This window comes from Mustela nigripes, chromosome 16, assembly GCF_022355385.1.
Source record: "Mustela nigripes isolate SB6536 chromosome 16, MUSNIG.SB6536, whole genome shotgun sequence".
In the NCBI taxonomy this organism is placed as follows: domain Eukaryota; kingdom Metazoa; phylum Chordata; class Mammalia; order Carnivora; family Mustelidae; genus Mustela; species Mustela nigripes.
Window position 1 is genome coordinate 57,000,405 of NC_081572.1, and position 12,478 is coordinate 57,012,882.

The window sequence follows — 12,478 nt, forward strand, 5'->3', positions numbered from 1 at the left end:
GGAAGACCTGGCTGAGTACTTTCGGCTGCAGTATGGGGAGAGGCTGCTACAACTGTTGCAGTGAGTGTCTCCGGGTCAGGGGGCGTCCACTGTCCCCATGCGCCCCCTTCCAGCCTCTCCCCTCCCCCCTGTAACCCTGAGCCCCAAGTCATCTGCCTCGACCCTGGCACCAACCCACAGCCCCAATTGGACCCCCAGCCCTTGTCACCTTGCCCTGCCATTCCCAGACGCCAACGCAGCCCTCCCTCCCCACATGCCAGTCCCTTCCCTCCCGTGGGGGCCAGACCACCTCCTCCCCCTGGCCCCCTCTGGTGTTGGCCCAGCCCCAGCCTGTCCCACGCGCTCAGAACCCACAGTCCTCTCTCGCCCGTGTCTTGGGCAGGAAGTTCCCGAACATTGAGAACCAGTCGGAGTCTCCCTCCATCCGGCTCCTGGAGAAGAAGAAGGAAGCCAAGATCATGCACCGCGCTATGGAGCAGAAGAAGGAGGTGGGGGCCTGGCCCTGGGGTGCGGGAAGGGCCACGGGGTTCAGAAACTGAGGACGCCTCCCTACCCATCATGTGGGCAGCAGTGGCTGGAGCCAGGAGTCCTGCGCGGAGGTTCTGTGTTCCCTCCCAGGAGAGAGAAGGGATCTTCGTCTTGGGGGTAGCAGGGGCCTGGGACGCCCTGCTCTGAACCCAGCATGGCGCGGAAGGCGGGAGGCCTAGGGGCAGAGGCCCCGGGAGCAGGAGGCGCAGGGGCGCTCCTGACCTCTGTGCTGCCCCGGCCCCCAGATATTTCAGCGCCGAATGGAAACCCTGAACCTGCGCTGGGAGGAGCTGGGTGTCAAGGAGGCCCAGCTGAAGGCCCACATCCAGAAGTTCGAGCAGTTCATCCAGGTGCGAGGGCCTGCGGGTTCCCAAGTGCCCTCTTCGTCCTCCTCCCCCTCCTCCTCCCACTCCCCCTCTTCTTCCCTCCCCCCGCCCCCCTTCCCCCCCTCCCTCCTCCCTCCCTTCTCCCCCTCCCCCTCCTCCTCCTCGCTCCTGCTGACTCCTCACCCTGGGTTAGGGCTCAGCAAGGCCTGGGGCTTCTCCCTTTATGTCCGCGCTCATTACAGTTGGTCATTTCCCGTTTCCTTCTGGACTGCGGGTCACCATTTCCTCGCGTGTGCCTGGTACATGCAGTGTCTCGGGGACTGGATGGGTGGGAGACGACACGGAGGGGCTGGGCACGGGGAGTGCACAGATGAATCCGACAGGGCCTCAGCCCCTCAGCCACCCACCCAGCCCCTGGACACTCTGTGTTTTCAATGGACCTGAGGGGCAGGCCAGCAGCTGCATTTTTTAAAAAGCTCCCCAGGGGATCATGATACAGCATTTAGGGTTTAGGGGACCTTGGGTCCTCTGCCAGGCTCACGGGGCAGAGTACAAACCCTCCCTGTGCTTTCTCCACCTGCCTCTCAATGTCCTCCACCCATGGAGCCCCCCGGGAGCCCCTGAAGATGGACAGAAGCTACACAGGTGCACTGCGAGGGGTGCGTGTGTCCCTGATCTTGCCGGGAAGGCTCTGCAGAATCAAGAAGGGGGTGTCGGCCCGACTGCCCCTTCTCTGAGGACATCAGTCTGCACCAGCGGCTCCGGCCTCAGACTGATTCCTCCCCCAGCTGGAGCACATCCCCTGGGGCCTCTGGTTCCTACAGAAATGAGAAACTGAGTCATGGAGTACCAAGCACCAAACAGGGAGAAAATCCGGGCCTCCTGGCCCACACGGGCAGCCCAGCAATCCCTGCCCATCCCCGGCAGACAGAGGGAGGACAGGCCCAGTGTCCCACGGGTGCCACCTCCCCCTACCCCCACCCCCGCCCCAGGAGAACGACCAGAAACGGATCCGGGCCCTGAAGAAGGCCAACAAGGAGCGGGAACTAAAGAGGCAGCGCCTGCGCGAGCTGGCCATGGCCAAGCAGGAGATGGCGGCCTTGCGGCTGGAGCACCAGAGGCTGAGCGGGAGGCTGCAGGACTACTCCATCTTCAACAAGTACCTGGAGAAGGTGGTGGAGAGCTCGGAGGTGAGCGGGTGGGCAGGGGTGGGACTGCCCCAGGGCCTGGGGCCAGCAGAGGGGGTGTGCAGCCGCGGGGGGTGGGGGGCAGGACGGTCACCCTGCTCTGAGCAGACAGCTGAGTGGGAGGGGGCCCTGCGGGGTGGGAGCGGAGCTTGTTTCCCAGGGATCCCGGGCCGCAGATGCATCCGGGTGGCATGTGTATGTCTCTGTGTGTGTGTGTCTGTGTGTGTGTGTTGGGGGAGCAAGGTTTCGCTTGGGACCCCCAGGGACCAGCCTTGCCGGCAGTGGGATCAGGCCACATCGTCTCCTGCTCCACCTCGTTTTGGGTGTGAGAATAAGGGAGAGAAACTGGCAGACACCTAGCCCAGTGTAGAGTTAGCGCCGCTCGGGGCTGGTGGGTCGGCGCCCAGGGCTGGTGGCTGCCTCCGTGAAACAGAGCTTTGCTCTTTCTTCGGGGCTCCTCCCCTGTCTCCCACCCTCCCCCCTTCCTCCTCAGCCTCTTGGGGGGTGCTGGGGGGGTACTCATCTTCTTAACTCCTTCCTTCAGTGGTCCTCGGGTCTTTGTCCCTGACCATTCACTTTTCTCTTTGAGCAACCTGGGGGGCCTCGCACACCCCCATGTGACAGCAGCAGGCAGGGCCCCTCATGGGAAGAGGGGTTGTGGGGGTGGTGAGAGCCAGGTACAGGTACAGGGTATGCTCTCGGGGGTGTGTCCTGAGTGCAGTGCAGGTGTGGGGGGGGGGGGACAAAAGATGGACAGCTTTCTGAAGTCCCAGAGCTAATCTCTTAAAATCCCATACTAGAACTAGAATTAAGCATGTGTGAAGCCCAAATCCATGTTATGTGCATCATGCCAACAATAAAAGTTTCATTCGTCATGGGGCACAGGGAGAGGAGTGAGCAGAGACAACGTCTCAAAGCAGCAGGTACATTATAAGAGAAGACTCCAATAAGACCTAGGGAAAGGTGTGTCTTACAACCGAGGAGCCTGGCCTGTGTCTGGCTCTGAGATTCCTGCCCCAATGCCCTCGGTCTGGACTCTCGGGCTCAGCCCATCAGCTCTCCACGCACCCCCCCACACACACACACACACTGCAGCCAGTCCTCCTGTGGGGTGTGTCCCCTGCTGTGAATGTTAGAACTGGGGCCTCATCCTCACCTCCTCCCCCTCTTCCCTCTCCGCAGCCCATCAATCATCAGATCTGGCCTCCTAAGTATTTCTGGAATCCGGCCCCTGCCCCTTCCTCTTCCAGACCCCCAGTGCCCCTCATCCGGAGTTCAACACTGCCTTTATTTCTGGCCACCAGCCTGTCCCACGCTCTCCCACCGTGATCTCCTGCCTCTCTTTCTTCCTCTCTTTCCGTCTTCCCCTAAGTCTTTCAGAATATTTTGAGCACACGGAAAGGTATAGAAAAATACATAATTGCACCCAGGTATCCACTGCACCTTGCCAACTCTTAATATTTCCCCCTATTGGCTTCCAGTTCTTTTTTCTTAAATAAGGCACTACCGCAACCCCTCTTGGGCAGCCGCCTTCCAAGCCCCCTTCTTCTTCCCCTCTCTGAGGAGCTGGCTACCATCCTCACTTTTTAACCGCTCATTCTCATGCTTGTGGGTATTATTTTGGTCCCATAGTACATCTCCATAGACTTTGAAGAGTGTTCCACATGCCTCTTTGTAACTTGCTTTTTCTGATCAAGGATACTTTTTCTTTAAAAAAAAAAAAAACTATTCATCACAGAAAATTTCAAACATATACAGAAATAGAATCATCTATCAAATGCCCGTTACTCATCACCTAATTCCGACAATTATAGACTCATCAAATCAACCCCCAGACCATCCCACCGCTGCCACTGGGAAACAAATGATTTTTTTTTTTCATCCATATTTCAGCATGTGACCTTCAAAGATGAGGCCAAGGGGCACCTGGGTGGCTCAGTGGGTTAAGCCTCTGCCTTTGGCTCAGGTCATGATCTCCGGATCCTGGGATCGAGCCCCGCATCGGGCTCTCTGCTCAGCGGGGAGCCTGCTTCCCCCTCTTTCTGCCTGCCTCTCTGCCTACTTGTGATCTCTCTCTCTCTCTGTCAAATAAATAAATGGAAAATCTTAAAAAAAAAAAAAAAAAAAAAAGATGAGGCCAATACCATTGTCACACCCGGTAAAAATGTGATCGTAATTCCTTAACATCAAGTCGTCAGTGTTCAGACTTCCCTCATCTGTTACGTACCTGCTTTGCGTACAATTGTTTTGTTCCAATCAGGGTCTGAACAAGGTTCCCACGTGGCATGTTTGTGCCTTGAGTATCACAGACGTTCTGATGCTGATCCAAAGAAGCTAGACAGACAAGAGGACATACGTGTGATCCCGCTGATAGATCTAAAAAGGGGTCAAGGTGGATCTTTGGTGATAGAAGCCACAATTCTGGTTTCTTTGGCAGTGGGGACAGACGCTGTGCTGAAAGGGGTTGGTGGACCGTTCTAGGGTGCTGGGAATGTTTTGTTGTCTCTTCTTCACCTGTTAGCTAGGAAACTACGGCCAAGAAAGCCTTCCTCAAGAGAATCTTCCCTTCACCAGCTGTTTGTTTACTTTGTGAGTCTTAAAGGAAAAGCTTGTTAAGCACTTGATTCATTAGTATGAATTCCTGGATGGTCGGTGTATCTGGTATGTGTGATCGTTTGCACTTTTTCTCTCGGATATGCAAAGTGTCCCATCTTTAAACAGTGGGAGCCTCTTCTGGTTGGTGCCTGTGTCCTTTGGACCGGCACCAAGTCCTCGACAGGTGCTCCTGGTAGCTCCCCTCGTTTTAGCTGTCGCACGCTGTCGCATGGTGCGTGTACTCCATGACCTTTCGAAATGCAGACATCAAGTAATCTCTCTGCTTCCTTCAATGAAGGAAGTCCACACTCCTCCTCAGGGGCCCCTGGGCACTATTGTTACTTCCTCCGATGGATCTGTCCCTCCCCATCTTGATCACAGTTTATTCATACTAATCTCCCTTGAGCATCTTGAATATGCCACACGTCCCTGAGGTTTGCAGGCAGCAGCTCCCTCTCCCTCTCCTCACCTTCCCCCACCTGCCCGTGGCCAGCCAGCTTCTGTTCATACGTCTGGTCTCAGTGCAGCATCCTTTCTCCCCGGAAAACCTTGCCTGGCTGTTCCCACCTCCTCTGATGCTGAGTTGGGTGGCCCTTCCCCACAGAGGCATTATGGATGGAGAGGCCAGCGCTCATACCACCTTCTACGGAGGACAGCTGGCCTGCAAGGTCAGGTCAGAGTGTCCTGGCCCGGCACCAGGCTGGAGCAGGCAGCTGCGCCTGGCAGGCCCCGTGCGCCACTGGTGGCATCTCCCGTCCCCACTGGAAGGGGACCTCAGCAAATGTGAGCAAATTCCAGAAAGACTTCTGCTGAAGATACTGCTACATGTCTTTGACCAGACCCCTCTCCTCGGTCATCGATAGGGTTTATCACTCCGTGTTGTAATGCTTTCCTTGTCTGTCTGTCCTCCCTCCACACCATCCCAAGTCATAGGCTTCATAAGAGCAGGGTCTGGCTTCTTATCTCCTGCTCTGTGCCTCACACTTAGCCTACTGCCTGCCTTACAAGTGGTTCTCCATTCATTCTTGTTGGACAGGATAATTATTGCCTTGGGAGATGTCTCAAAATTCACCCTCCTGACCCCCGAGCCCCAGCCAGCACCCTCTAGAATAACCCGGGGGCCCTTTTTGCAAAATTCAGGTGCCAGGGACCACCTCGAACCCGTTGATTAAAATGAATATCTTGGGGCGCCTGGGTGGCTTGGTCGGTTAAGCGTCTGCCTTGGGTTCAGGTCCTGATCCTGGGGTCCTGGGATCCGGCCTGTGTCAGACTCCCTGCTCAGCAAGGAGCCTACTTCTCCCTCTCCCTCCCTCTCTCCTGCTTGTGCTCTCTCACAAATAATTTATATATATATATATATATGATGAATCTCTTGGGGGCGGAGTCAGACAGGTGTCCTTTTCAGAGCTCCCAGGCGATGCCAACAGGCAGACCGAGGGCCCCAGCTCCAGTGGCACCTACCCCCAACATAAAGTCCCAGTGGCCCTTAGCAACCCAAAAGGGCCAGCAGGTGGACTCCAAAGTCCTCGCGGCCTCTGCCCTTTGGCCTTGCCGCAGGGTCTCCCGCTAGGCTGAGACCCCTAGACTGAGGTTTGGCAGGCGGGGCACCCCGCCATCTGGCCCCAGGGGTGGGGGGTGGCAGTGCACTGATGGAGACCCCGTCACAGTTCGAGGAGATCCATGAGGTGATTTCACGCTACAAGACGCTGGTGAGCATGCACCAGGACCTGATGCAGTCGGCGCAGGAGGGCCAGGAGAAGATCGAGCGTGCCAAGGCGCGGCTGGCACACTACATGGAGGAGAAGGACGATGAGATCCTGCAGCACAACAACGAGCTGGCGCGGCTGCAGATGCGCTTTGACCGCGCCCGCAGCGATGTCATTATCTGGGTGAGCAAGGGGTGGGGGTGGGAGTGGCGTCGCGTTGCTGGGGGCGTCGCTGGGGCGTGACTGGGGCATGGCTTGGGGCACCCACCCACGCCTGTGCTTGCACACCTGCTCACCTCCCGGCCCCACCCCGACCCCAGGAATCTCGCTGGGCTCACATCCAGAACACCGCCGCCAAGAAGACCCTCTTGCTTGGCACCATTAAGATGGCGACACTGAACCTCTTCCAGATCGTGAGCAAGCAGCTGAAGGAGACCACCACCGTGTCCCTGGAGGACACGCACAAACAGCTGGACATGGTAAGAGGGAGTGCAAGTGCCCTGCCCAGCTGGGTCTATTCAGCGGAGACGGTCGTCGGTTGGTCCAAGGCGAGAATGAACCCCCCCAGGGCAGTGGTTCTCAAGTTCAGCAGGATCTGAGTCCCCTGCGGGCTGGGGGCTGTGGCTGGGCCCCAGCTCTGGAGTGTCTGACTCAGTAGGTCTGAGATAAGAACCCGTGAATTTCCAGTTTTCAACACGTTCCCAGATGATGGTGCTTGCCTGGGTTCTGCGCTTTTGAGAACCCCCGCATTAGCGCTAAGACCCTGTTGGCCATAGTCAACGTGGGCAAGGGCGGGATCCCTGTAGAATCCGGTACTTGTGCACATCAGTCCTACTGAATTCTAGAGAGAGGCTGAAGGCTCGCACCATGGCCCATTCTTGGAAAAAGAGAGTTGCGGGGGTAGGAGGAGGAATCCACAAGTTTAAGGAAGTGTTAGGGTCTTACTAGTACCAATCTGACGTTTTCTCTTTGAAGTAACTGAAAGGAGGGGTGCGGGGGGGTTGGCTCTGTGGGTTAAGCGTCTGCCTTCAGCTCAGGTCATGATCCCGGGTCCTGCTCAGTGGGCGTCTGCTGCTCCCTCTCCCTCTGCCTCTTCCCCTGCTTGTGTGCGTGCTCTCTCTCTCTCTCTCAAATAAATAAAAAATTTAAAAAGTAACTGTAAGGAAATTGGGAAGGAAATAGGTGTCTCACTGTATGATTCTAAGTTGTTCAATGCCATGTGCATCGAACATTACCACGTGTATCCACCATTACCCCAAAGTCATCTCACTACCGATCGCACAAGCACACACCCCACAGATGGGGGAACTCCGCACAAGCAGACGCACTACCCGTGCTTCTCATGACACGCAGAGAACTGTGACTAAGTCTTCACTCCTTGGGCAAAAGCCTCAGGCTTTGCCATGAAATAATAGACTACCAGCTCCAGAAGGCTGGGATTTGTGCTTATCTTGTTCCTAACTGTATCTCAGTATCTAGAACGGTGCCTGGCACACAGTAGGTGCTCAATAAGTGTTTGGTGAATGAATATGAGACACAAGCCAATAAAAGCCATGGACTGGAAGGTACTTGCCCTATGTAACAAAAACCAAAAAAAGGAAAACTTGGGGCACCCGGGTGGCTCCGTCAGTTAAGCGTCCAGCTCTTGGTTTCGGCTCAGGTCATGACTTCAGGGTCGTGAGATCGAGTCCCGCATGGGGCTCTGCACTCAGTGGCAAGTCTGCTTGAGATTCCCTCCCTCCCTCTCCCACGGCCCCTCCCCCAAATCATGTTTGTCTGTTCTATCTCTCTCTCTCTCAAATAAATCTTTAAAAAAATAAAAAAGTAAGACTTGGGAAATGTGAAGGATTTCGCCCACTGATCAATCCAAAAGAGGGATTTTCCCCAAACTGGACGATCTGCTCAAACTGCGTCTAGAGCAGAGTTACTGACAACTGGAAGACCGTGAAGGCAGTTAATAAGAACGTTTGTTCCAAAGCAGCGAGTCTCAAACTTTTTGGTATCAGGAGACCTGCACGCTCTTAAAACGGGATGGAGGACCCCCCCGCAAAGAGCTTTTATCTACTGATATTTCCCATATTAGAAACTCTCAACAGAAAATTTTAAAAGAATTGTCACTGTTTAATGACGAGAAGAAGCCCATCACCATCAACGCCTGCTTGATGAAAAACACGTTTTCAAAACAATACTTTGTAGGACAAGTCACGCAATCACAAATCCGTTTAATGTCTGGCTTCCCCAAGGACAGGTGGATGGATTCTGCTTTCTGCTTCCACATTCAGCCGTCTGCGATGGAGCTCTTCTATGGTGGAAACACCCCAACGTATATGCTCAAGAGAGAAAAAGACAAGTGATGTCTTCGTGGTATTGAAAAAGGACTTTGCCCCTGCAAACCCCTGTCCCTGGCAGAATGGTGTCAGGGACTCCTGGAGGTCCTCAGGCCCCCTCCGTTAGCTATTGGAAAGCAAGGTTGGGGCAGGAGGTGATCATCTCCAGCTCTCCGACCTACCCAAGCATCCCCTGCTCAGACCCTAGCTCCCAGCCCGCCCACTCCCCATACTGAGTTTTCTGACTTGCTCTCGGCCTCAGTTTGCTTCCACAAGAACACTTCCTACTCCCCAAGTCATTATTTTAAAAATATCCCACCGTGTTTCCATAGGACATGAACCTATGGACAGACGTACATGTAATCAACTAGCCTGAGACAATTAGAAACAAGGACCCGGGAAAGTAAAAGTTCCAACCAAAGGTCCAGGAACCAGTGAGAAACACAGATTGCAGATTGGAGTATAAAGGAGCCTGAGAGGGTCAGTCATTGGTTCTGCATCCCCTGATGACAAGAAGGAAAAGCAACACATAGTTCTGGTACCAAAATGAGAAGACGTACTTGTGCTCAGAGCAAACATTTTCTGGTGCTTCACTCCAATTGAAATTTCCCAAGGAGGCTACAGAGCATCCCAGGGCATGGACGTCCCAACGACATCCCTGACCCAGCCATGCACAGGCTCTGGAAAGCAGGCACTTATCTAGAATTTAGGAGCATGGTCCCACGGTACACCTTAAGAAACATGATTCTGCAAAAGGCTGAATCTGAATTCAACGGTACTGTGTCGTGGAAGGTCCAGTGTGTTCCTTGAACGAAACCCAAGCTTTCTGGGGCGCCATTTTCCTAATTGCACTTGGCAAATCCTAGGACCCCAAGAGGTGGGTAAGTTTCCTATGGGGGAATCAAAGGAGTTCATGGGCTAATGGGTTTGGAAAACTCCCAGGGAAGCAAAGTCAGATGGTCTTTGCTGTGGTCCTGCCCTGAGACTCTCCATGCAGATAACATTTCTACAGCTAACTTGACCACAGAATCCTTTCTGGGGGCATGTGTGATGACTGGTTAAAAGAACATAGTTCAGGAAATTCTGGGCTTGTCTTCTCTGTAACCCTGGGGAAGATAGTTTAATTCACTGACTCTTTCCTTCCTCTTTTACAAAAGCAAGAATTGTATCCATAATAGCAACAGTATTCCCTGGTTTGTTGAGAGTTTGGGATGGTCTGTGTAGTCCCATCTCCAGGAACATTCTCGAAAAGGAGAGATAGAACTGAGGTCTTAGAGGTCATCGAGGCCAGCCCTTCTGAACATAAAGAAACTGAGTCCCAGAACAATGAACTGATTTCCCCAGAGCCGTGTCAGGAGACCAGGTCCCCACGTGGCGCCTGGAGCCCATGTTCTTTGAAACCGAAGCTGGTGAACAGAACTCTGGCATCCCTCTGTGACTCAGGATTGTCACGATGGGCATCAGTTCTGGGTTCCAAGTAAATGCCTTGCTTGAAGGCTATTACATTGTGGGGAGCTGTTTCCCCCAACACTGCTGGCCCCCACCTTCCAGAGGCTTCTAGTGCCCGGGTCAGCTCAGTGTCCCCTCACCTCTCCCTCCACCAGACTGTCCACTGTTCTTTTTCCTGCTGTTACCATGTCGGTCCCCAGGAGCTCCCTGTCTGTGCCTACTGGTCTGCTAGGCCTATCGCTTCAACTAGAATGATTGTCAAGTTAGAGAAAGTTAAAGCCCCCAAGAAGTCAGTCCCAGGAGGACAGTGGCTCCTTCCAGGTTATGCCCAGATGTGCTACGTGTGGGGACGGGATGGCCTGGTGCTGGGTAGGCTAACTCGGGTCCCCTGGCCTTGTTAGATCCAGCAGTTCATTCAGGATCTGTCGGACATCTGGGCAGAGGTGAGGAAGAAGGAACAGCAGCAAGTCCGAGTTTAAGAAGCAGCCACGGTTCCAGAACGTTCTGAGGCGGAGACAGAGAGGATAGGTTTCTGGTGAGCTCGCGGTCCTGTCAGCCCAGTTCAGCCATCTGGGACCCTTGTGCCTTTGTGCTGGCGAACACCCTGCCATTGCCCCCCTCGAGCCGCAGTCCCTCCCCTCCCTGAAAACATTAAATTCTGTAAGGTGTTTCTAAGTTCTGCCTCTTTTTTGGCTTATTCACGGAGAAGATGGCCCATTGGGGGGAGAAATCACCCCCTCTTGAAGCTGGTCACTTAGGCAGCCCAGGGACTAGAAAACAAGTCTCAGGCCTGACATGTCTGAGGCTTTGGACTTGCACAGAGAAACAGACCAGCAGTGGGGTGAGTACCCAGTACCGTTCTTTCCTCTATCACTTCAAAAAAAATTTAGTTGGGGTTCCTAAGTGGGGTTCAAAGATTCACACGGAGGCAGCTTCCCAAGTCAGAGTTCTATAGGTGGCAAGTCAAGGACTGTCCCCAACCTAGTGGCCAAGCCCTGCTCCCCTACCTACCAGGACCCTACAACAGGCATTGTGGTACCAGCCACGCTAATATGGGACTAGGCGGCAGGCCCGGAAGGACTCATCTCTCAGCCAGCGGGAATGATGGTCGGAAACCAGCAGAACTCAGGGCACCTGGGCTGTTCGGTAGTTAAGCGTCTGCTGGCTCAGGTGTGATCCCAGGATCCCGGGTCAGACTTGCTGCTCAGCGGGGAGTCTGCTTCTCGCTCTCATCCCCCCTCGCTATCTCTGTCTCTCTCAAATAAACAAAATCTTAAAGGAAAAAAATCAGCAGAACTGAGTAGAGATAAATGGAAAGTTTCGCACTCAGAGACCGGACCCAAAAAAAACCAAGAAAACAAAAAAACAAAAAAACCCAAAGAAACAATAAAAAGAACAAACGAGCATTTTTTAAACGTATATTCGCGCACACATCATCTGGGTGCGAAACCCACAGGGCTCCACTGTCCCTGTCTCCAGGAGCAGCATGCCTGCTCAGGGGCGCTGGCTACAGATAACCAGGTCAGGATGCACAGTGGATCTGCCTGCCCTGGGCCGGGTCTCCCTCCGCCAGGCGGGAGCACGGTTGCTTCCCCTCCAAAGCCTGTGTTGGAGCAGGACGGAACAAGGGATCCAGGGAGCCTGTGGGATCCCTGCCGGGAGCACTGGGGCAGTGTCCCTGCGGTGGGGGGGGGGGGGGGGTCCCGCTGGGGGCGGCAGGTAGCCCTGGCTTTGTCTGCACCAACTTACACAGAGTCTCACCGGGACCCCCAGGCCCCCTCACCTGAAACACCCAGAAAAGAAACTCAGAACTACAGGGCAGTCCTACCTCGAGCTGCCCCTGCGGCACAGGTGAGGGCTGCGGAGGTGGCATTCCTGGCCTAAGGGACTTCTCTCTGGAAGGGGCCAGAGGCAGGGGCCATCCCGGAAAGCTGGGAGGGCAGGAGGGCGAGGTCCAGGAGTGCTGCTCTGGGGGTGGGGTGGGGGGTGTGGAAAGGTGTGGGGGGGGGGGGGGGGAGGGGGGTGGGGGGGGGGGGGGGTGGGGGGTGGGTCGAGACTCTCATTGGAAGGAGATGGAAGTCTGGGCAGCCGGAAACAGGTTTGGGGGGGAAGGGTGTGCCTCTAAACTACCTCCCCTCCCCTTCGAGGGTCCTGGGGTGGGAGAGGGTGTGGGACACAGGGTTCCCCCAACACACAAATCCCCTTTCTGCTGTGTCTGTAAGGTGGGGGTTGAGATGTCCAGACTTCCAGCACTGAACCGGCTTCCTGGGCGGGCCTGGAAGCCCTCAGCCCTGGCCCAGCCCCCCTCCCCCCCCCCCGCCCCCCAGCCCTCCCTACCTCTTATTTTCCCTCTTCCCCCC

General features: G+C 55.0%; 1 protein-coding gene across 1 annotated transcript in view; it reads left to right on the forward strand.

Moving 5' to 3' along the window:
- CCDC42 (coiled-coil domain containing 42) overlaps window positions 1-10,750 on the forward strand; it is a 12,248-nt gene extending 1,498 nt beyond the window's left edge. Inside the window, exons 2-7 of the mRNA XM_059378590.1 lie at window positions 383-488; window positions 774-878; window positions 1,847-2,044; window positions 6,304-6,525; window positions 6,663-6,821; window positions 10,520-10,750. Coding sequence (XP_059234573.1) covers window positions 383-488; window positions 774-878; window positions 1,847-2,044; window positions 6,304-6,525; window positions 6,663-6,821; window positions 10,520-10,597 — 868 coding nt within the window. The 3' untranslated portion in view covers window positions 10,598-10,750. The remainder of the gene's footprint in view (window positions 1-382; window positions 489-773; window positions 879-1,846; window positions 2,045-6,303; window positions 6,526-6,662; window positions 6,822-10,519) is intronic.
- The last annotated feature ends 1,728 nt before the right edge of the window (window positions 10,751-12,478 follow it).